The 25,796-nt window shown below is 36.9% G+C and overlaps 1 protein-coding gene across 8 annotated transcripts in view; it reads left to right on the top strand.

Annotated features, from left to right (window-relative positions):
* Positions 1 to 218: 218 nt before the first annotated feature.
* The window catches only part of DENND1B (DENN domain containing 1B), a 278,698-nt gene continuing 253,120 nt past the window's right edge, over positions 219 to 25,796 (top strand). For 2 of the 8 annotated variants that reach the window (XM_032317062.1, XM_032317057.1), the window contains exons 1-2: positions 6,519 to 6,625; positions 9,173 to 9,237. Coding sequence is in view for 7 of the 8 variants with exons in the window: in XM_032317057.1 (XP_032172948.1) it covers positions 9,220 to 9,237 (18 nt within the window). In the remaining variant the exon portion in view is untranslated. Of the gene's footprint in view, positions 362 to 6,518; positions 6,626 to 6,744; positions 7,046 to 7,104; positions 7,629 to 8,117; positions 8,473 to 9,172; positions 9,238 to 25,796 lie in introns of those variants that run through there. The other 6 variants (XM_032317056.1, XM_032317061.1, XM_032317060.1 and 3 more) reach the window with 6 other exon arrangements.

Below are 25,796 nucleotides of genomic sequence, written 5' to 3'. Positions count from 1 at the left end.
CTAATGTTGTGGCTCACTGGATGTGATTACACATTCTCTTGAGACTATTAAATGGGTGTGAGAGGAATTGCCATATAGTAAAGATGTTTTTATTTATGTGGAATGTCTGGTGGGTGGGGCTAGGAGATTCTTTCCCAGGCGTTGCCACAGGGTTACAAAAACATTACTCTGTTTCTTGTAACCCAAGTGAGGCTCCTCAAACAGTCCATGAAGAAAATTTGTCGTCTCTGATTACAGTCCGTTGGTGATACTCTACTTCAAGTATTTTTTTTTTCTTAACTCCAAAGATTATTTAAAGTTTTCCAATGTCTGGCAGATGTCAAGATAAAGATAAAGATGAACTAGCAGAAGCTGGTCAGAGGTAAGAGAATTTGATTATATAATTTTGGGCAAATCACCTGAAACACAGGTGAAAGAGAGTAACTTGCTGTATATTTTTGAGAATTTTACTGCCTTTTTCACTAAAAGTTTAGCAGCAAAAGAAACATTATTATCATTTCCTACTTGAATTTTATAAATATTTGGATATGTTCAGATTTGCTAATAAAGATGCTAAGAATAATCTGAGTCTTTTTTGTCTCCAAAACTGGAAGACACTTTATTTTTATTTATTTATTTATTTTTTTAGCATTAGCTTTCAAATTAACACTGAATGCTGAATGCTAACTTCATAGGCCATGAGTTGTGACAGAAACAGGAGAAGCATACTTTCTGGAAAGGTATTATTCCCAAATATTCTCTTCTACCATCTCTCTATTGAAAAGTACTTCAAGTGCCATTTTGAAGTAGAACTTCATCTGCAGATTCAAATTCATAATGTTGCTGTTAAGTATAAAAAGAACAATATTTTTGGAGAATGTTCTTAACAACTCTTCCTCAGTTGACACTAAAAGGCAGTTACTGTTAAAATATTTTCAAGATTGTCTTCTAAGTACTTCGAGAAAATTTGACTTATTACTTCACATAAAGGTGATAGCTATCTATCTATCTATACCATTAATAAATTTCACCCAAGAACATTAATAGGAGACAATACAGAGTTAGATTCTACAAAATGTCTGACTTGGATATACACTGACTGTAACTCATGAGGGAATATGTCCAAAAGTTTATTTCTAAGTTAATTGTTTGGAACTCAAAACTTTGATATAAATGGTGAGGCTCACAGCCCATGAGTCTCGGTAAATTTTAGTGAAGCTGAAGAATTATTAACAGTATTATATAAAAAATACCATTCTAGAGTTTACAATATTGTTTCTCTTTCCACACTCCATAAAGGGAAGGAGTTATCAGGGCAGGCACTCCTGGGTATTAGTGACTCTTCATTTATGTCTAAGGCAAATTTCCACACGGATATATTGTACAAACAGATGAGGGTTAGCGGACCAGGAGTTACCTTTATGGTTATCCCAGTACATTGGGAAGGACATGTATCTCACTAAAGGCATTGAACTTAGATTCTCCCCACACCATTAGTACATAAAAATATACTATTCAGGGACTATTTCGGTATGTCTTAAACAAGTTGGAGATTATTAGGTAGAAAAAAAGTTCTTACTAGTACCTTTTAAATGATAGCATATTGAAAACTAGGCAATTGTGATGTCTCATCAAAACTTCTACTGACAATAATTAAAAATTTAGAATTAAATACTCTAAAAATTACTAAATGCATTCAAGAGTAGTCAAGGAAATAAGGAATACTTGGTGGTGGTGTGTGTGAGGGGTACAGGTTGGGAATAAATAAAAGTAGCCATCAGAGCCACTGTTCATCTTGAGGGTATTGGTTAAGCTACATGAGCTGGGCACCTATTATTATAGCTTCATGGGGCTTGAGGACCTTCCTAATGCAGGAAGTTCAATAGGATTGAACTTCCAAAGGGAATTCAACCAAAGGGATTCAACCAAAACCAATTGTGTCAAAACACTGGAGCAGAACTGGACATGATGAGACAGAATCTTCAAGGATTCATAACTATAAGTCAGCTCTCACGTGAGTGGTTTGAGAAATTTCCAGTTAAGAACTTAGTATGAAAGGGCCCTGACTGGGTAGTGACACCCCCCAGACATCTACAACAGTAAATGAATATTCTTTAGAGAAAACTCCTCTTTTCAGATCTCACTTCATCTCCACATATAAAACTCCAAGGATCAGGTAACATAAAAAGTAGTCACCAAACAGAAAAAAACCAAGAGACTATACAGAAAAACCAGCAGAAGAAAGTCAGATAGTAGAATCAGACTCACAAATGCTTCAGATATTGGAATTATCAGAAAAAAGACTGAAAATATGTATGTTAGATATATCTTAAGAAATTAAGGAGATGCTTAAAATATGAATGAAGAGAAAGTAGATTTAAAATAACCAAACAGAGCTTTAGAAATGAAAATAATACACATTAAAACCTAAATGGATATCTTTAACAGAAGATTTAACAGCTAGAGAAAGAAGTAATGAAACAAAGATATCTGCAAAATTAACCAGAAGTCAGCCTCAAAAGATTGGAAAAAAAAAACAAACAAACAAGAAAAACCTATGAAAGAAATGTTAAGAGACATAGAGTGTAAATGAGAATGTGTGTATAGTAAGAGTCCCAGAAGGAAAAGGGAGAAAGAATGGAGTTCAGAATTTTCCAGGACTGATGAAAGTTAATTTTAAAGGGTTTTAAAGCTTTTTGTGCTGCCTGGGAGAAGGCTGATGAATTGATAAATTATGAATTTAATCAATTAAAATTTGCCTGTTAAAATTCCTAGGATAACCACTAAATAAATAGGAATAGAGTATATAACTTCCAAACTAAATCTAGGAGAAGTGGCAACATAAAGACAAACTGTCAATAATCCTAAAGAAGGCAATGGTGAAAGAAAAAAAAAAAACAAACATAGATCAGAAGAAAACAAATGGAGAGCACAACATTAGAAGGCAGAAATAAACTGAAATATATCAGCAATTATAAAACATGCAATGTCTAAATGTTTGATCTGAGTCAAAGATTATTAGACCAGACTAAAAGTCAAAATTAACACTAGTTAGATAATCTGAAATGTAATGATTTAGAAAATTTTAATGTAATAGAGTGGAAAGAGTTATACCAATACTAGACAAATACTAATCAGAGGAAAGCCATTTACATGCTAATGCAAAAGCATTACTAGAATCAAAGAAAGTCACAACATAATGAAAAATTTGCCAGGCAAATAAAATAATTATAAACCTCTGTGAATATAACAACACAGGTCCCAACCACATAAAGCAAAAATAGACAGAACTATGAGATTGACAAATTTGTCATCACATTAAGAAATTTTAAGTCATCTCTCCCATGAAGGAATTGTTAAGCAGATGCAAATTCAGTAATAGAAGATATCAATAACACAATCATAGTAATAGAAAACATCAATAACAATCATAATACTTGATCAAGGCCTTTTGTTTGTTCTCCTATTTTTCTTAGGAGATGCAGCTTTCTAATTTAAAGAAAAACAAGTAAGTTTGGGGAAATTGAAGTTCCCCATCATGGCCACTGAAGTTTTAAATTACTTTTGGTTAAGTTGATCCATTTAGTTTAGAAATGCACTGGAGAGGTCCCATAGTTTTTAAAACTAAAACCACTAGAGTCCCAGTAGTGGGAAGACCCACTACTCTCAAAGCAATTTGATGAGTGGGATGAGAAAAATTCCTAAACAGCAGAGTTTCAATAAGAATATTCTGGTTCCAGAAAGACTCAAACTGAAGGCCATCACAGTTCCACCAGGAAGAGTCTGGTTCTGAAAAGGAATTGGAGTTGAAGGCCAACACACTTCCAACAGGCACAGTTCCACTAAAAACAATCTGCTTCTGAAAAGGAGTCAGACCAAAGAACAAACAAGTACTGTCAGAAAGGATAGGCCTTAAAAATAGAACCTGAATAAAGCCTGGAGAGCTCAAACACAAAGAAAGCAGAGCTCTAAATCCAGGAAAAAACTTACCCTCAAACTCCAGGGTTGGCAAGAAAGCAATGGGCCCAGTTGACTCTGTGGCATCTATTTTCTCACCAGCCTCAGACCTGCTGAGGGTCTTCTCTAGATCCCACTTCTGATCACCAAAGTAATGTTAACCTTAAAAATAAAACTGTCACTTATTTTTCCAACAAAAATGTGTTTATTTGGGAATAGCTGAGAATTGCAATTTGGGGCAAGCAAGCTATGGCAAAACCATAGGCAAGTTCTGATCAAGGACATTTTTTAGAACACCTTGCCCAAGACCTGCTGAACATACACTCTTTATAAACACATGTCAACAATTTAAAATGAGTTTAAAACATTGAAAAAGACTAACAGTTTATAGTTCTTTGGCATATAGTTCTGTGTTTTTTGGCGAGAACATAGGCTACGTTCTTTGACTACTGTGGTCCCGAGAAATGTTAGTATCAATAGTCAAGTAGGAAATATTATTGCTGATATATGATCTTGTAAAGATATAATACCAGCTTGAAGCCTTGCCCTTTGCACACTTCTCAATCAGTCATATCAGAAGTTCCATATGAAATAAGCATTGTTAAAATTATACTACTGGCTTCATTAAACATATCACCAATATAAGTGTACAAAAATGTCCTTTTTTAGTAATTTTTAATAAATCATTCAAATTGTGTCTATCTGTTTTCCTATCTCTTTTATTTCAGTAATTTCAGAATAGATAAATATATCTCCTCATCATGGTCAGCCTAAGAGCTGGTTTAAAGAGATTTGGTTTATGTGTGCATATGCAGTGTTTTCCCTTTATATACTTAAGATAAATTTAAAAAAATAACATTTTCTATTATGCAGAGGTATGACAACAAATGGATAGGGAAAACAATTGTATTAATATTTCTTTACCACTAACAAATATTCCTGATGTAGGCATCCCAGGTAAGTTTCCTTTTCTTGGGAAAAGAATTAATTATAATGAAAGGAGAAGTTTGAAAAATTTAGCAACACTTGGAGCAGAAGTGGTTTTTTTTACAGAATTTTTTTCAAGGCTTTGTACTATGTTAAGTACTTAGGTGGGAAGAAGCTTCATTTGGAAAAAAAAAAAAAATTATGTGGTACAGACTGCCTAATTGTGAAACTGAAATCCACAGAACAATTTCTTAAAAGAGCACACCAGTGTGTAGTACTTTTTAACTTGAATATCACATTGCTCATGTGATATACAAGTAATAATTCCCATTTAAGAAATGTAGGAACTGAGAAACTGAAGTGTCTCACCCCAAGTCAAGCTATGACAGCACATCATGCTTAAATCTAATATTTTTGTTTCCCTATTCTGTCCTGACCTTATTTTTGATTATCAGGTCTGTGTCTACGAAATAGATTTCATTTTGTTGACCAAGTAGCATCTACCTTTGGCGAGAACATTTCAGATCTGCATAACTGATTTTAATGTTAGGTATTTGCTTCTGAATTCTTTATTTAATTCCCAAGACTCCCTGTATGACTTTCAGGTCTCATGACTCATACTCTATTCATACCATATTTGGTTTCCTCTCATCATCTTTCCTTTTGCATGAATAAAGTCTGAAGCAACCTCTATATGGATGAAAAACACTGGGGCCATGTGTCAAGGATGCTAACGTTAGCAGGAGAAGTCTTCTCCAGAAGATCTCTGTGCTATCGTCCAGTCCTGGACTATCTTTTAAATGTGCACCGTAAGACTTTTTTTTACGTCTTTTCTCGGTAGATCCTAGATATAAGGCAGCAGACCACGATGAGGCAGTACATGGCAGAAGTTAACGATCAGCATCAAGTAGACCTGTTCTCAAATCTAGCTTTGCTAGCACCTACTGGATTAGCTTGGCCTGTTTCCTCATCTATAAAATGCTGACGCAAGTATCTATCACATAGAGTTATGGTAAATACTGTGACAATACACATAACCTGCTTAACAGGTATTTTAGTGCCCTGTAAATTTGAGCTTTTTATTTTGGCCTCTGTCACCCTCAGCTGTGCCCTCCCAGAGCCCCTAGACTGCTGTTCTACTAGGCCTGCCGCGTGGAGAAGGTGTCCCACGTCCGTCTTCGGCGCGCTGCGGTCCTGTGGTCTAAGAGCGTCTGGCTTCCATATGTGCAGGCAAACGGAGCACTACCATTTTGCTACCAGACAAGGCTATTTAGCAGGTGCACATGTCTGAACATTCCTGAATCAGGAGGGAGGCAGCTCTGGATTTCAGGGAGCAGTAAGCAGGCCAGAGCTGGAGTGAGGCAGGAGCCAGGAGCATCAACTTGAGCTCCAAAGTGCAGTCTGAAGCGAAATGAAACGCCCCCCCAAACGACAAAGGTTCTAGCAAACAATACCTATTAATGGGTGATCCAATTCCGTGTGCATATATGGTGTGGAGAACTGCAAATCGAGGTACTATTTTCAATTACTTTGCTTCCTGGGTGGGTTGTAGCCCTGGAGCCTGGACTGGACCCAGAAAGGAAGTCGACTGGTCCAGGACTGAGGACACAGGGGGCACCTTGCGTTTCTGGCTCAGTTACAAAGCGGTACGTGGGCCATTCGGGCCGACACTTGCGCTCCTCTCGACCCTCTGGGCACTCTGGGTGCGGGGACCCCGCCCAGTCTCCTCCTCAGGCTACGGCCCGCGGGCCGCGCGGCCCAGGTGAGGCCGCCGGGCGCGCCCCCGCGCGCCCCTTCCCCCCTCCCGGCGACTTCCTGGTTTGCCGAAGGTGCAGGAGCCGCGGCGGGCGGCCCCGGTCGCAGGAGCTGAGAGGCCCCAGCTTCGGAGGCGGCGGGGGCGGCGGCCGGCGAAGACGGGGGCGGCGGCCGCGCCTCCGCTGTTGCTGCTGCTGTCACAAAAAGGCTCTGGGGGGTGGGGTGGGAGGCGGGGAAGCGCCGGGGGCGCCGCCGACATGGGCCCGCCGCCACCGCCGCCGTTGTGAGTAGCCTCCTTCCCCGCGGGGCGGCCGGCGTGGGCGGGGGCGGCGCGACCCTCCCAGCGCGGGACAGTGGGCTCTCGGGCCGGCGCGGGGGCGGCACGGACAGCCCCACACCGACATGTAACCATGGACTGCAGGACCAAGTGAGTGGGGGTCGCGGGCGCGCGGGAAGGGGGGTGGCGTCCCGCGGCGGCCGGCCCCCCAGACGGCGACTTTGGCCCGGCCCCCCGTGCGCGGCCGGCTGGCGGGACAGCGCTAGGCCGCAAAGCCTGCCCGGCCCCGCGTCCCCGGCCCGGCGGGGTGGGCGCCGCTCCTCGGGGAGCGGCGGCGACGCCCGCATCTCTAGGTAGTGGGGGAGGCCTGGCGTCTCCTGCCACCACCCGCTGTGGGTTTCTTGTTCCTCCCGGAGTGTGGCAGACGTGACTGTCGGTTGTCTGTGTCTTGCTGCTGTCCGGGAGGGCGTCAGCGCTGAGGTTAAGCGGTTATTATTTACGGTATTTCCCTAACGTGAAAATAACCATTTCATTTTTAAGCATGGTTATCAGTTTCCCAGATGTTTTCTAACAATTTTTCTTATAAAATTAAATTGGCCTCTCATAGGTGTTTACATAGGCACTGGGTATATGCATGGTGCTTGCAAAATGGTATCCCATTAGATAGTGTATTTGTGTCTGCATCAGTGGATATTTTGCATTGGGAGATTAATTATGTAAAAAAGCAATTTGAGTAAGTATGGTGATTTTGTTTTGGGTCTTAGAGGTATTAGGTTTATGTTTATTTATTTTTTTTTTCCTGAAACTTACTCTGCAAAGAATTTCTTCTTCCCTTACTCCCTGTTCATACCGCCACCCCCCCATTTAAAATAATGAATACTACATATATTAGTATTAGTGTGAAAGGCTTGTAAAATTTCACAGTATAATTGAATCACTATTTAAGTTTTACACCTAAGAGATTCTAAAAAAATATTAGGAAAATGGGAAAATTACGTGATTTATAATTATTTTCTTCTGGGTTTGACATGGGGGGGGATGCGTAAGTGTTTTAAAAAGTATACATTTTCACATTAATTGGACTATGAGGGAGGAGGTCACCTAAATGCATATATTTCCATTGAAACAAATTAATAGTGGGTGGGCTGAGGAACTGTATATTTGCAAATTAATTTATATAGCTTGTCACTTCCTGTGATTCTAAATTCTTGTAATAAATTTAGAAAAATGAATGTTTATTTGGAAGCCAAAACTGGCATTACTTTATTAAAGGAAGTGCATATTTAAAACAGCTAATGTACAAAGACCTAAGTTCTCCTTCAACAGGAATAACAGATAGATTAACACTTTGGTCATGTGGGCACTGTGGTATCAGATTTTGCTTCATCTCTTATCTTCTAGCAGAAAGAGATTAAAACAGAACGGTTAAAGAAAATGTGTCTCAGTAGATTTCAGTTTGCTTTTTGAAATTAAACCAATGAATTGGTTGAATGTGTGAGAAGTTAACAAGGAAGTGGATAACTTCTGAATGAAGCAAAGAAATCTTACTGTTCCTAGTGGGAAAATAAAATATTAAGGTAGATGTCTATTTCTAATTACTCTAAATAGATGTAAAACCAGGTTTTTGTTGGTGTTTGTTGGTGGTGGTGTTGTTAGCCTTAGAGTTTATGTACAGTGTGCTACTTTATTTCAAGAGAAGCATATGCAAAGTGTCAAATTTAGGAGCATTATAGCTGTTTTATGGTGGTCTAGAACGTGGCAGGTGGAACCAGGTATTCATCATTTACATTTATACTGCAGGTCCTTTAAAAAAAAAAGCCTGGGGCAGGGGGAGGAAGCCTGAGAACCTGCTGGCCAGCTTTGTTCGCAGGAAAAGGTAGAAATATTTAGGAGCATACTGGCTTTCAAATTTTGATTCAGTAAGGTAAAAATGCTTTACAATTATATAGCACTTAATATTTTATAAAGTACTTCCACATAAATTTGTTGATTTACAATCCTCAGAACTATTCTTTGATGTGAGCGAGGAGGCACTTTATAGACGAGAAATCAGGCTCAGAGGTTAAATGTTTGGCCCAGGTCTCAGAACTCCTAAGCCTCTTACATTACTGAACTGGGGAAAAAAAAACCTGTTATTTTCTACATTGTGCTTGTATAGTTACATAGAATACATTACAACAAAAAGATGATCAGTTTTTTGAGTTAAGATGACATATACTCTGCAGAGATCCTTTTTTGTCATAGGAAATAAACAAAACAAAATTCTTTCTCTTTTAGGGAAAATCCAGAAAGAACCTTTGACTTGGTATTGAAAGTGAAATGTCATGCCTCTGAAAATGAAGGTATGTGTGTTTTGTTTATTCTTAAAATAACTGAGTCTATCAAAACAAGTGTTAGTGTTGTAGATGGCTAGAACATGATAGTATCAGGATAATAATGGTACTAAATGTATATTCTGCATCTAGTGTCTGAAGGTACTGTTAATAAAATAGGTGCTAGGTTTTTGCCATGAGATTGTAGAAACTATGAATGTCATCTGTGCAACTTAAACTTCATGTGTACATTAGGGCCATATAACTTAGAACTCAGCTTTATCATTTGTTGATAGTGATCATTAGTTTTGGTAGTAGGGCACACCTTTTCATTTTCTTTCATTTGTCTTTGAAAACTTAGCTCCTTTTTTAAACCTTAGTGAAAATCTCTTGCCAGTACATGGAAGCCACACCAGTTCCCTCTAATGTTTCCAGAATGCAGAATGCAGACTGAGTAGCCCCTTCTTTTGGATTTACTCCAGTAGCAAAGCACTTTCAGAGAGAGGTAAATCAGTTCCCTCTAATGTTTCCAGAATGCAGAATGCAGACTGAGTAGCCCCTTCTTTTGGATTTACTCCAGTAGCAAAGCACTTTCAGAGAGAGGTAAATAATGGTGTGCCATCATTTGGAAGGGTTTCACCTGCCAGCTCTATATAATTTCCTGAAAAGACAAGGACACTTTTGTCAGTTTCCCCTCCACTTTTGTCATATACAATATGTATGCATCAAGGGGTGGTGTGGTGGAAAGGAATAAGGGCTGTCTCTTGTTTATTTATTTATTTATTTTTGATGTGTCCTTGTGTGTAATGTTTTCCAGTGTGTGATTTCACTTGCAGTGTACTTAGATGCTAGATAACATGGTGATTAAGTGTGGGATTTCGTAGAGACAAGTTGTCCATTCTAAAGACTTGGTGGAAAGTCTGCTGACACTCTTAGCTCCAGAAACAGACCAGCAATTATATGCTCTTAAGCAATTTGGAGCTGCACACCTTAAAATAGAGAAGCCCAACCCAGCTTGTGGTGAAGTGGGCATGGCTAATTTTAGGTAGGAAGTCATACATGTTCCTGACTCCACTGGCCCTGCCTGCTGTATTTTTGGCCTGTTTGAACTGTAGCTATGATCAGGTTTGTCCCCAGGCAGGGACTGATCCTAGGTTGTAGGGAGCTTTTTCCAATTAAAAAGGTTATCTTTTGTTGTCCTATATGTATTAAAGTTGGTCTACTTACATACTTTCCAGGCACAACCACGTTTTCTTTAAAGACTCAAATTGATACATGTTTTTTTTTTTCAGCTCGAATTTAAATCTATTCTGTAGTGTATTTATGGTGAATAAGTCTTCAGAATAACCTATACCACCATAATGTTAGCAAAGGTGGGTGAATTAATGCTCACCCAATGTGTTTGTAAAATAGGCTAAATTACTTTAGAAAATACGATTTCTTTGTAATTTTAAATGCATGCTAAAGTGATTTTGATACAAGGATCAATCTACCTTACATAACACCTGATCTGTGCATGTGTCAGATTGTTGTGACCTTTCCATAAAGACTTGTGAGTGTTTTACTCCTTCCTTCCTCCCTTGGCCCTTAGGAACCAGTTATTCCAGTTTTTATCTTCTTCTTGTGCCCTTCTTTTATTTCTTTTTTGCCTTTTTGCTGTTATTATTGTTTAAATGACTACTCATTAGAAATATCTTCTTGTGTATTTTAATAGTTGATCCAGCACAGTGAAGTTGGAAATAAGACAAATGGTTAAAATAAACACTTCAGCCTCCCTATAGGTTGCAATTAATCCATCCTACCCATGTATTCCATCAATATGACTCACAGGCAGCAAATTTGAAAGATTTTTAGTAAAGCTAAAGTCAGCTGTATGAAAAGCATTAATAACTTTTCTTCTTTTAGTTATGACTTAAATAGTATAAATGTGGCTAATATTTTAGAGTCTAAAAAATTATGCCTTTTTGAGCTTCAAAAGGAGACTTTAATGTTTCTAAATGTTTTTATTAATTTTCTACTTTATTGATAAATATTAAAGGGAAACAGTCTAGAAATTATTAAAGAGAGTTACTGAATATTCCTATTTAACTGTCAGTAAAACCTATTTATTTATTACAAACCTGATATGTGTATCCATTTGTTTAAAGTAGGATGGTTTTTTGTTTTTTGTTTTTGCTAACATTCGCATGAATATGGGTGACATTTTTATATAGTAATAGGCCTGGAAAACAAAATGTGTATATTAGAATGTTTTGGGGTACAAATATAAAACCAATTTAAGTAATGAGGGAACTTAGTAGTTTATATGAGAGGAAGTTTAGAAGCAAATCATCAAAGATCCAGGTTCTTTCTGCACCTCAGCTCTGCCACTCATAGTAATTGGTATCATTGGAAGATTTAGATTCCTGTGGTTATGGGATAGTGGTCAAGAGAAGTTAGAACTCTGCTTTCTCTTTAATGACCTTGGGGTGAGAGACAGTGGCTTTTCATGGCACACTGCTTAAATCCAGAAAATTTCTTTCCCCAGAATCTTCCAGAACATTGGATCCCAGTGGCCAAAGTTGGCATGAACTTCACATTCCTAAAATAATCATTGGTGGGGTAGTGGTAGATGGGTGAATGGTGAGATTATTATGACAGATTATTATTAAACAACTGGCAAGGAATAGGCATTAGGAAATCAATTAAAATGTTCTCTGCATTTCTTAGAATATTGGTTTATTTTTTATTTTTTTTAAGATTTTATTTATTTGACAGAGAGAGAGTGCACATGAGCTGGGGTAAAGGGGGCAGAGGGAGAGGGCTTGATCCCAGGACCTTGAGATTGTGACCTGATCCCAAGGCAGACACTTAATTGACTGAGCCACCCAGGGGCCCCGCTGGTTTATTTTTTGAAGACTATCTGTTTGATCCAATAGAAAACACCATGCTCAGGATAAATTTGGTTTATGCTGAGATTGGTGATATTGCATTAAGATATTTGGCATGTTTCTCTTGTTCATTTTCTAATAGAGAGGTTCTAAATTCATTTATTTTGTGTAGTTTACTTCTTAAATATCTCCAGAGACAAATTATTATTTACCTAAGTCTTACTTGGTGTTTTGAAATGGTATTAATTTTTGAAATTTAACAATATAGCTAGCTCTGGTAAAAGGTGATCTTCATTTGATCTATTACTTATTTGGACTTGTTTCAAAGACAGTACATTGGTTTTTTTAAAACAACACATTTTAGAACACTGGGAAGTAGTTTCATATGGAGGGCCTCAGGAATTGAAAAAATTGCCATGAGCGTGGTTGGTTGTGTTTTCCTATCGTATTCCCTTTTGTTAGCGGAGCGGGTTCTGATGGTGTCTGCCAGACTGGTTGGCCCGTATATTCACGGATGTCTCCTTGGCGGGACAACTTCTCTAATAACTTCTGCTGCAACTATCCTAGAGTGAAATGCCAAAATTTGGATCTTAATACTCTCCCTGGTAGATTTCCGAGGGAATTGCTGTTGTCACTCTTCGCTGTCTTTCATGCTTCCCAGCAGTCAGCGGCGTAGAGCTAGTAGTGATGGCCTCTCCTCAGTTTTAACAGCAGAAGTTATTGTTAACACACCGTCCCTTCATTCCCTGAAGTGGTGCAGGACTTCAGGGAACTCAGAAGTCACCCGTCCTCAATACAACGTTGACGATGCTTTCTCTTCAGGTTTTTCTTTCAGGCAGTGGCTTTGGCGCTCTAGCTTTCTTTTTTATATTTTGTTGATGACTTACCTCAAGTGGTAGTCATGCTGGTTGTGCTGTGCTCAGTTGTAGCTGTCATACATGGACTAACTTTAAATCTCACGGACATCCTATGGAAGGGAAATGTTTATCTTCATTTTGCATGTGAAGAAACGGAGCACAGAGAAATGAGAAAACTTGCCCACAGTAGTCTGACTCCAGAGTCTGTATTTTAATCTGCTGTTTTGTTTTTTCCTTTTTAAGATTTTATTTATTTATTTGACAGACAGAGATCACAAGCAGGCAGAAAGGCAGGCAGAGAGAGAGAGGAAGGGAAGCAGGCTCCCCGCTGAGCAGAGAGCCCAATGCAGGGCTCAATCCCAGGACCCTGGATCATGACCTGAGCCAAAGGCAGAGGCTTAACCCACTGAGCCACCCAGGTGCCCCTAATCTGCTGCTTTTTAATAGATTTAATCTAAAAAGTCTGCTCTATTGTCTCTCATTGTGTAGAGACCTCAAATCAGCTCAATATAGGCTGCATTATTACCATGGGAGGAAATATTAGAGTTTAAACCATATGTGGTACGGGTATATGTAATTTTAAACAAGAATGCAGTTTCTTCTCTGAAATTAATGAATCAAGGGTAATTCCACACAAAACAATTACTGAACTTTTTCCTTATGATTATTGATGGTGGCTCAGGATATCCCCCTTCTGCACTTGCTACTCCTTGGGTTTAGGATTTATGTCTCCATGTTTGAGTCCTTGCTCTAACCGTCCTAGCTCTTTATTCATAGTTTTCAACACATCTTTATTAGGTCTTGTTTTCTTTATTCCTGTCTCTTTAGGTGGAAGAATTTCTCTTCGAAACAAATCCTCCTTTGTTACTGACTTTCCACTTTTATAAACCCATTCAATCCAGTATCAAGTTATCTACCTTTCTGATCGTCAGCTAGGTTAATAGCTTAACTGCCTCTTACTTTTTTCTTAAATCAGAACTTGGACCTAGCATAGTGCCAGCCACTGGTCAAATAAATGATCAGATAAATTCACTGAGAGCTGTTTGTTGTAGAAGTAATCTGAAGTGTGCGCTGATATGACAAAAGTAGGGACAATAGAAATAAGCGACCCTATATGTATCTTGGACCAGTGGGTTTATTTAGGGATAGTCTGTGCTTAAACTCTTCCCATTCAGGACCCACATCTGCTTGCTGCCTTCTCACATTACAAGATTTATTGGGACAGTTGCTGTATATATATGTTTTGGAGTCTACCTTCAAACCTATTTGTACCCCTCCACACATAGCAAAAACCCAATAAAAAACCCAACGTTTAGAAAGTAGAATTGATGAATCATACATACGATTAAGTGGTTTAGGAGACTTTACATATTGCCTAACATGGAAGAAAAATCTGTGAGTCAAATGCGGTTACCATGTTTTTGCTCTAGCTGTGTGTTCTTGCAGAGCTCCTTCTGAGTCCCTCTCAATCTAGATGCATGTGGATGAATTGGAGTTATCACCACTGAAAGTATTAGCTTGATATCATAGATTGTTGAAGAAAATGAAACTTTCATTTTCTCATCCTTGCTAACCTGGAACAAAACTTAATGTTGTTCTTTAGAACCATACCTTTGAGATATGTCAATTTGGCTTTATAAAGAAGATAGTTAAGAATAGCTGAACTTTTGTATTTGGCTTTGGAACATTATGTGCTCCCTGACATAGCCGCCTGCAAGTCTAAGAAGCAAATCAAATGTCAATGTCCAGTATTTGTTGATTAACATTTTGATAGGGATGCTGCGGAGTTTATATTTCAGTAGTTTGATTATGACTTGTCTCATTAAGTGCTTTTATTTGTTCATATGTGCTTTAGTTTTGCTGCTTTAATCCAAGGTCACTTCTTAATTTTTAATGATGATTCCCATCGTTGCCTGTGGAGGGTGGAGCGTCTGCTGCCGTCCTCTTCACAGTGGTGTGCTGTTGGACTGGTGCTTGGAGTCTGCTGGGTGTCACAAGTTTGCTCAGGTTTTTTCCTTGGAACATTCTTGTTTCATCGACCTTCAGGATAATATGTTCCTGATATTCTTTTGATAAAATTCTCTCATTTGGAGGATTTTCTTATGTGCAAATAATATCCCTCTTTCTTTTCCTCTTGATTTTTATTTTTGATTGACAAAGTAGAGGACAATAATTTACCTTTTAAAATATACATTTTAAAGGATATACACAATATTAGCAATAGGCATTTTGGAGGTACTTTAAGCATGCAGCCATAGTTTTATGTAAAATAACAACAAAAATCAAGGGCGTTAAGTGTGAAGTATGTTCTCAATCAACCCCAAAAGAATCTTTCTTTACTGGAAATACTTTTTAATATTTAACATTCATAAATTTTTTCTACTTTCAGACTCTTTGGTTTGCACTAAAGTAATATTATACAAGCTAGGAGAAAGTTTTTGCTTGAAGATTTTTTTAAAGGTTTTTTTTTTTTTCACTTGAGCCAGAAAGCATTAGAGATAGCTTTAAGAAACCCCTGAAATGCTGTGGTGTTCCTGTACTGTGAAGTTTAATGGTTTTCCTGTTGTTGTATTTATTTTGGACATAGTTAGACTCATAGTTTATATAAATTAAGGATAATTTGATTTATTCCAGGTGATTTAATTTTAATTTTAATTTGTAGTAAAGGCTGTATTGTTTCCCATTTCTGTAGTGGTTCACTCATTTTTGCTTTGTGGGAACCTGCCAGAGGTGCTCTTCAATTGATTTTTTTAGAGGTATTTAGGAAGTTGGTACCACTTGGGGTCTTAGGGCATATTGCAGAAGAGAACAGTGGAATAATAGAACTGGAAGTTTCCTTAAAGAGCCCCTAATACAACCCAGTAGCGGGGAATTGGCTTTGATGGACCTTAGAAGTCCTGCAACCCTGTGCTCTCACCAGGTGCTGCAGGTGCCACTGTCTTCACGCTGCCCCTGACTGCATAGAGATGCTTGCTGCGAGCATGAAACAGGCCTTCCCCGTGCCAGGCACACTAGTTTGAAAGCTACCCCTCTTCTCGATACTTTTCAATAACAATTTCTTTAAGTAGGTGGTGTTAAACTTAATGCATTTATCTGATTAAAGTAATTCACAGTGAGGTGTGAACAACTGATAGACAGCCCTCAAGGGAGCATTTTAATTTTAAAGAAAGCCTTGTAAAGTTGAATTAATTAAAAATATGCGGTTTGCTATAGTGGAAAGATCTCTGAACTAAAGATCAGATATGCCTCTGTCAGTTTCTAGTGAGGTTTTTACCATTTCTTCCCCCATCTGTATTGACACTCCATTTATAGTTTGTGATTAACAGCTTTAATAAGTGTGTAAGTGTATTTATGTATTCAGTGAATTTCATTAAGATATTTTTGTTATAAGCTTTCAATTAATAAAGCTATAGCATTATGGTTTTAAAGCCTTATTTACTGATTTATTTTTCTGATTTGGCTTCCAGTTAAATGTTTTACAGAAATAGAAATAAAAATTAACTATTTAGTATTTACAGTATGTCAGTAAATGTGCTCAGAGCTTCTATTTCTAGTTTATATTCATGACAACCATATGCAGTAGGGGCTGTAAACCTTTCCATACAGGTGAGGAAATGGAAGCACAGAAAGGTTAAGTAACTTGCTTATGTCACACAGCTCTAACAGATGGGGTTGGTATTTGAACCTGTGTTTTCCATTCTAGAGCCTGAACTCAACCATTACACTGTGTTGCCTTTAAAATCCAATAGTCATCCTTTTATAATAGCGTTGAAATTTGTCTCGACAGTTTTTGAAAGTCACCTATTTAGGAAATTCCTGGCTAATTCTAGGCTTGACTAGAGTTGTTGTGAGACTAATTTTTAGTAGACATCAGAAGGTGACAATGGGAAGAAGAATGTAAACACCATATAAGATATTCAGTCCTCTGTTGTTCATTCATTGAATGCTTCTGAGTGTCAAACACAGATGAAAAGCAGTAAAAAAAGATGACGTTCTTGGAGTTTCAAATCAGTGATTGTAATAGTGTAGGAAGGGTATGTAAGAGGTTGCGGTGTGTAGCACTGAGTCTGAAGAGGGCACTAACTCAGCTCTGTGTGAGGGGAATGGGGGACAGTGGGAGACAGAGGACAGAGGGGAGAGTCAGGGATTGTCCTGAGGTGGTGGAGGGAGAGACAATTAGATACTGTCTTGTCAGTTCTCAGTTGGGTACCAGGCTGTTATTTCTCTGAAGTTGGTTGGAGTTTTACTTCATGTTCAAAATCTGGTGTGAATAAGAGTAAAGGATATATTGCTTTTAGTATAAACATTTATATCTAATGAAAATGATTAAGAAGCACTCTCTACTGCAGTGTAATATGCCCTGGCAGGGGGTTGTTCGGGTTTGGTTTTGGTTACTCACAGCCTAAAACAGTGTCTGATCTAAAGTGTGACTTACTGAGCTGTCGAAGCACTATTTTAAAGGTACTGAAATGGCTTTTAAAGAAAAGGAATAGAAATTGTAAAGGGTATTAAGACCTTAATAATTACTGTTAAATTCATTTTTTCTCTTAAAGTATAACAACTGTAGAACAGATGAAATTTGTAAAAGTGAAGCTATGGAAATAAAAGATATAAAAAGAAGTTGCTGAGTAATCCTTTTGATATCTGTCTTGTGGCAATTATATTCTGTCTTGAACTTGATTTTTATCACCCTGACTTATGCCAACCACTGGATTTTAGGTTTTTGAGGATAAGTACCTCTTTGGATCTCTTATAGATTTTCAGAAAAAGTATCTTCCATATGGATGATGTTCAAATAAGTTTTGTCAAGTTTCACTTTGTTATTAAAGTAAAATTAGTAAAAGTTTGTGCTGTATTTTTAATACCTGTTTTAGATTTCTTAAATCTTAAAAAACTTCAATGTAAAGAACTTTGAAAGGCTATACACTTTTATATCACAAGCAATAGATGCTGTTTTTAAAACATTTTTTTTTTAAATAGAACTGTGTTGATAAACCACAAACTCTGTAGCTTCGTAGGCAGAAGTGGTGAAGATCAGATAGAGCCTTTTCCTCTTTCAGTTCCTTCTTATTTATCATTTGAATCTGAAAATAAAGTCTAGAGCTATCAGTTTAGTACATCTGATGGTCTTCTGCAAATGTGTAAGTGTCCAGAAATTAGTCATTTCAAAAAGAAATTTGTCTTAGTTTGGTAGCAGAAATGGCACCAAGCATAAGGATGTTTGTAGTATTCAAATGTATCATTAATTAAAATTAACTGTCCTTTAAAATGTTGTCACCTGGGTGATTTTAAAATTTGCCTTCTTTTAATTTTGACAAAAGATTATTTGAAATAATTTATGAATTTGTATAGAAAACTTTGGTTGAAATGAGACCCCAGTAAGTCCAGGTGTGTTTTAATATGCTAGAGCACTGTATGTCCTTAGGTTCTATGCATTTAAGGTACAGTTGCTTTGAAATAAACTAGCATTTGTTTTATAAGTAAGTGGTTCAGAAAGGATTCTTAAATGCCCCCCCCCTTTCTTTTTTTGGAGATTCCAGTGTATTTTGGATATGATATTTGGAAGAGGAAGTTGGTGTTTTTTTTTTTTTTTTCTTGGAAGAGGAAGTTGTTTAATATTTGGGGAATTTTTTTCAAGGTCTTGGTCACTGTTAATCTTTTATATAAACTAAAATAGTGTTTTAATACTTATAAGCAATTAATGAGGTTGGTTTTTTGGTTTTGAGAGAATAATGTGCTGTTTTTATTTTTGTGCTTATTTCTACAGAGAACGTGAGAACTAAATTTTGAAGTTGTAGTTTCGCTATAAAATGTGTGACTTTGGTAATGAATATATGCAGGATAATTATTAACAATAAGGGTAACACAATTTCATCAAGATTATATGTTGCTTGTATTTGTTGTGTATGGGTTTAGACATGTTATTGAAGAAATAGTAAGCCGAGAATTTTTATGTACTAAAATATTAGTTTCCAAGTTCTTAATGGTTACGGTTGTGTTTGTCAATGACAATGTTTACTCTAAAAAGTGGAAACATTAAAACTGAATACTAGTTGGAATTCAGAGTTTTCATTTAGTTTTTAGTTGTAAATATTTACTTCATTTTTGGCTTGATAGTTGAAGATATAAATGAGTATATATATGTATATATTATATATTATAACATAATATATAATATAAATATACTGTATCATTGTCCTAAATTTGGCTTTTAAGTCTAATTTAGCTGTCCAAAATTCTTTATAAAGCCATTATGAAAGCCATTTACTTATGGTTTACTTGGCTGGGAATCTATAAGATCTTTTGGCAATTTTTTGGACTCATTTCTCTCAGGTATTATCCAGGTTGGCAATGATCATTTTTTTTTAATAGATGGATATAGAAAGAAGAGAAATGGCCCTCATATCAAAATTTGTATTTTAAGCCTTGTATCATATACTACTACTTTCTTATTTGTGAGATGTTCAAAATGGTAGTCCAAGTATTAAAAATGAAGTTACTGAATACTACTGATTGTCTTCTAAATCATTATAGTAAGACTGAATTATATTTAGCATGGTTTATTGTTTATATTTTTATGGTATTTTAACTCTTTGAAAGTATATGATTTCTATTATGTTTAATAGGTATGTATAACAGATTTAATAAATACATTGTATATATTTTTTAAAACATACAGTTAAATATGGCTAGAATCTTACCTTTTTAGGTATAGCTGAATTTAATCTGGTCAAATCACAGAAATTATTTATATGTTGTTAATAAGGGACTTGATAATACTTATTCTAAGTTAAAACTCTGCATTTAAAAGCTAAGGTTGAAGAGAGTAGAGGATGGGTGGCTTTTGCTTAATTTATGTGTTGGAAAAGCCGACAAAGCTAGAGCTCAGGGCTCTTTAAGAGATAGCTTCCTCCCGCACAGATATTTTTAACCCAGAAGGACAGTGTTGAATCTTCTGCAACTAAGGGAAAGACTAAAGACTATTTTATACTTCTGGTATCTGTAATCAGCAAATTGACCCGATGAAGGCCTGCTACCTATTTGTACCACCTCATACCATCTGTTTGGAGGTGTTAAATTTTGGAAATTGTATTTTTTGTCTCGTTTCACTTTTACTTTTTGTTATATTTGGTGTTTGCTTTTCTTCCATTAGATATTTAATGTTTTTATATTTTTAAATGTTTTAGTTTATTCTTTAGCTTTTGCTTTTCATTGTACTTTGCTTTTCTTATTATTTTGTATTAATTTCTTTGGCTCTTAAAAAGTATTGTTTAAAGTATTTAATAAATTTTTTTTTTTTGGAAAAGTTCTGCTCTTATATAGAGTGCCCTTTGAATGCTTTTTCTAATGAGGCAAGGAAAGCTAGAAGAGGAGGGTGAATACAGGCATACTCTATAGATATTGTGGGTTCTGTTCACACTACCATAATAAAGTAAATATCACAGTAAAGTAAATCAAGTGAAATTTTTGGTTTCCCAGGGGATATAAAAGTTATGGTTACCCTAGACTGTATTTTGTTAGGTGTGCAATAGCATTATGTCTAAAAACAATGTATATGCCTTAATTTTAAAAATATTGCTAAAAAACACTAAGCATCATTTGAGCTTTCAGGAGTCCTAATCTTTTTGCTGGTGGAGGATTTTGCCTAGATGTTAACGGGTGCTGGCTGATCCCGGTGGTGGCTATCAGCAGTTTCTTAAAACGAGCTGTTTGCTATAGTGATTGACTTTACCTTTCACGAAGGATTTCTCTGTGTGTGATGCTGTTTGATTGCACTTTACCTATAGGACTTCTTCCAGAATTGGAGTGAATCCTCTCAAATTCTGCTATTACTTTGTCAACTACGCTTATGTAGTATCCGCTGTTGTCTGATATCCTAATGTCCCGACATCCTAAATCCTGTGTTGTCATTCAGCAGTCTTCGGTCTTCACAGCATCTTCACTGGGAGTAGATTCCATCTCAACATCACTTTCACCCATAAGAAGCAACTCCTCATCCATTCAAGTTTTATCATGAGATTGAAGCAATTCAGTCCTATCCTCAGGCTCTGTTTCTAATTCTAGTTCTCTTGCTCTTTCTACCACATCTGCAGTTACTTACTCCCTGAGGTCTTGAACCCCTCAACGTCATCCATGAGGATTGGAATCACCTTCTTCCAATCTCCTGTGAATGTTGATGTTTTGACTTCTTTTTTTTTTTTTTCAAAATTTTGTGTATTTATTTGACAGAGAGAGATCACAAGTAGGCAGAGAGGCAGACAGAGAGGAGGAAGCAGGCTCCCTGCTGGGCAGAGAGCCCGATGCAGGGCTCGATCCCAGGATCGAGTCATGATCAGGGATCATGACCTGAGCCAAAGGCAGAGGCTTTAACCCACTGAGCCACCCAGGCGCCCTATGTTTTGACTTCTTTACATGAGTTGTCAATGCCCTTAACGGTAGCTAGAATAGTGAACTCTTTCCAGAAGGTCTTCTCCTTACTTTCTGCAGATCAGAGGAATCACTATATTTAGCATCTATAAACCTTATGAAGTGTATTTCTTAAGTAATAAGACTTGAAAGTAAAAAAAAAATACTTTTTGATCTATGGGCTGCAGAATGTATATTGTGTTAGTGGACATGAAAACAACACTAATCTTGTACATCTTTTTCAGGGCTTTTTTGTGACCACAAGCATTGTCAATGAGCCCTAATATTTTGAAAGAAATCTCTTTCTGAGCAGTAGGTCTCAACAATGGCTTAAACTATTCAGCAAACCATGTTGTAAACAGGTGTGCTGTCATCCAGGCTTTATTGTTTCATTGATGCAGCACAGATAGCATAGGCTTAGCATCATTCTTAAGGGCCTTGGGATTTTCAGAATGGTAGATGAGCCCTGGCTTCAATTCAGTCACCAGTTACATCAACCCCAAACAAGAGAGTCAGTCTGTCCTTTGAAGTTTTGAAGGCAGGCTTTGGTTTCTTCTCTCTAGCTATGAAAGCCCAATACAGCATCTTCTTCCAATATATAATGGTTTTGTCTGCATTGAAAATCTGGTGTATAGCGTAGCCACCTTCATTAATTTTGTCAGCTAGGTCTTCGGGATAACGTGCTACAGCTTCTGCATCAGTACTTGCTGCCTCACCTTGTACCTTTATGTTATGGAGACTACTTCTTAAATCTCATGAACCAACCTCTTCAAATTTTTCTTCTACAGCTTCCTCACCTCTCAGCCTTCATAGAGTTGAAGCAAGTTAGGGCCTTGTTCTAGATTAGACTTTTGCTTAAGGCAGTGTTATGATTGATGTGATCAAAAACTTTCTCTGTGTCAGCAATAAGGCTGTTTTGCTTTATCATTTGTGTGTTCACTGGAGTAGCATTTTTAAATTTCCTTTAAGAACTTGTCCCTTGCATTCACAACTTGCTGTTTGGCTCAAGAGGGCTGGCTTTCAGCTTCTCTTGGCCTTCGGCCTGCCTTCCTCACTAAGCTTAATCATTTCTGGCTATTGATTTAAAGAGAGAGACATGTGACTCTCCCTTTCATTTAAACACCTAGAGGCTACTGTGGGGATTATTAACTGACCTGATTTCAATATTGTGTTTTAGGGACTTGGGAGGCCTAAGTATAAGGAGAGAAATGGGGAAATGGCTGGTTGGTGGAGCAGTCAGAACACTCTCAAACATTTACTGATTGAGTTTGCTGGCTTATAAGGGTGTGATTTGTGGTGCCTTAAAACAGTGGCTCTAATAATAATCAAAGATCACTGATCACAGATTGTCATAACATATGTAACAATAATGACAAATTTGAGATACTGTGAGAATTTCCAAAATGTGACACAAAGATAAAAAGTGAGCAAATGCTGTTGGGAAAATGGCACCAATAGATTTGCCTAATGCAGGGTTCCCACAGGCCTTCAATTTTAAAAGCACAGTTATCTGGAAGCACTGTAACAATAGAAATGTTACGAGTTGTGAAGTATGTTGGAACTGGTTATGAGTTCTGTGTAAACTGATAATAAGATAATAAGGTATGCCTGTATTATGCAAGGTAGTTGTGGGAACTCTCAAAACAGACTGATGCTTTCTTTTTAATTGAATATGAATAGGTAGTTAAATCTCTTATTCAAGGTGAACACAAATATATGGGTTTGGTGATATGATTTTCTACAAGCCTAAAGTCTGGAATCCTTGGCACCTGAGTGGCTCAGTTGGTTAAGCATCTGCCTTCAGCTCAGGTTCTGACCCCAGGGTCCTGGGATCAAGCCCCACATCAGGCTCCCTGCTCAGTGGGGATCCTGCTTCTCCCTCTGCCTACCGCTCCTTGTGCTTGTGCTCTCTCTTTATCTCTCTTTCACATTAAAAAAAAAAAAAATCTGGAATCCTCTTATGGCTAAAACGGTGTCTTACAAACATCACGGTGGAGTGAATGTTATTGGACCAAGAGTTGAAACGTGGCTTTTGGTCCTGGCTTTACTACTTATTAGTTATATAAATTGGTTGAGTCCTTTAACTTCTATTTTTCTTTTCACAGTTACCAAAAATCTGCAATGCATAGCTCAAGAATTGTTATGAAAGTCAAATACAAAATGACATGAAAAGTTCTTTGTAAACTATACTGTGCAACACTACATAGATACAAACTTCTATTTGGTTTCTATAGGGCTGGTGGTATTTAAAGAAAAAAAGGTGTGATCAACAGAAATTAAGTGTTAGTGATGAACTTTCCTTCTGTTTTGATGTATATGATCAATCTGGAACAAAGAGATGCTAAAGAAAGGTCTCATAGTAACTTCCAAGTCCCCCATTTAATCTTGCAGATGTGCCGGAAATAAGGATGATGGAAGATGGTAATGTATTTTAGGCTAATGAATTAGTTTCACTTTTAAAGGGATGGTTATCAGAGAATAAAAATTTGTGGCACTAAATCTGATGGTACTCATTTAAAGGCTTGGTGGCATCTAGAGGGATTAAGTGTGATTTGGAAGTTGCAATGTGACTTTTCTTTGCACTGCTTTCTTCCAGATTTTTTTACATGGACAGACTGCAGCTAGAAGTGGGAATTCCATACCTGTGTAAAATTTCAAACTTGTAAGAAAGAGTTAATATTGACAAGCTACAAGGCAACTAGAATGGAAATAAACTAAGTGTTCACATTTCTGACAGGGCGTTTGGTGAGAGGAGATTAAGGGGAATGTTTTACAATGTAGGGTTCTCAATAGAAATGTTACCCCTTGTGAAGTAGGTTGGAACTGGTTATGAGTTCTGTGTAAACTGATAATAAGCGTTGCAGTGTGTGAATGATTAGATGCTATAACAAATGCAAAGCCATCCCAGTAGTGACATCACTCTTACTTATCTGTATTCCTATATAACTTTCTTGAGTGAGTGCTAAAGGAGTAGTGTAGCTGTAGTTAGCACTAGAAATTATAAGCAAACCATGGGCTATTTTATCAATGCTACAGAACAGAATAAGCCACTGATTGGATAAATAACTGATGATTGAAAATTACTCCAATGTTAATTACTTAAAAATTTATTTAGATTTTTACAGAATCTGGATTATGTATGTAAGAGTGGATTGTGAATATGAGTGTTATCTTTTATGTGAGAAGTAATTGATAAGAGTGGAGAACCACTACACATACACTAAAATCAGTTAACCTTGAAGCAGGAGTCTCTAGTATCATTGTTACAAATCTTTTTAAAAGATAATTTCATAAAGTTTATGAAGTTTACATTTAAAAAAATTTATTTAAGACCATCCTGTATATTCCTGAGTTCTCAGTAGCAGTGTTCCTCAACTTTATTCATGTCACAACACGCACAGAAAATGTCAGTATTTGTATGGACATCTGGACAAATGGACTTTATGCAATGGTAAGGAGGTAGCTGGCCTCGGGCCTCCTAGGCCTCTTGAATATTATATTCTCACTCTTCTTAACCATTAGAGGGACCCAGACTGGGATATTCTCTTTACAGTTTCTTTAGTGAGAAAAGAATCTGTTCTTTCATTCACTGTTTTTGTTCACTGCTGTTTGATGCTAACTAGGAAGGCAGAACTGTAATGTTAGGCTGAAATTAGAAGAATTTGGTAGGAGGCCTAGCTTTGTATTAAGACTTGTAACCTCTCTGAGCTTCAGTTTGTCTTTAAAATGAGTACATTAGCAATCTTTCCTGTTCTACCATAAAGCTGTGATGATCATTGGAGAGAATAAAATATATGCATATGCTTTTAAATAATGGTTATTATAATTTAAGCAAACTGTAAGTACCTCCCTTTCATAACTTGCAAGAAGAAATTATGGGATGCTTTTGATATGTATGTAGTGTGTGTGTATATACATATAATCTATCATGATACAGTGTCCGTCAGTGAGGGCTTTTGACTCCAAAGCTAGGAGGATAAATTTTAAAGATTTAATGACTATAATAATTGTGGATTAATGGGGGATATTACATTTATTTAAATATTTCTTTCTATTTTAGACTAAGGCCTAGTAAATTCTTTTAATAATCATTCTAATTATGGATTCTGATAAATACTATAAACTTTTATATTCACCTATCTTAATGATTTTTTTTAAAGGAAAATGAATAAAATTCAGTATTAGTAATTTACATTTATCAGAAGTTTGGATATTCATACCATTTTTTTTCCTAAATAATAATCAAAGCTAAATGTCTAATGGCAGCATATTTTAATGATGGAAAAACACCCAAGAGTAAATAGCTTCTGGTGTTGCAGGCTAAAGCCACAAAATAGTGGTTATGTTAATTTTGTGCATCACAATTGACTAAGCAAAATATTCTTCTCAATCATGTTAGATTCTATGTTTGGGATCATTCCTGGAACTTTTACTGAATAAGTAGTCTGATACCATT

Source organism: Mustela erminea, chromosome 17 (assembly GCF_009829155.1).
Source record: "Mustela erminea isolate mMusErm1 chromosome 17, mMusErm1.Pri, whole genome shotgun sequence".
Taxonomy (NCBI): domain Eukaryota; kingdom Metazoa; phylum Chordata; class Mammalia; order Carnivora; family Mustelidae; genus Mustela; species Mustela erminea.
Note: the sequence above shows the minus strand (reverse complement) of the source record. Positions and strands in the feature narration are given on the sequence as shown.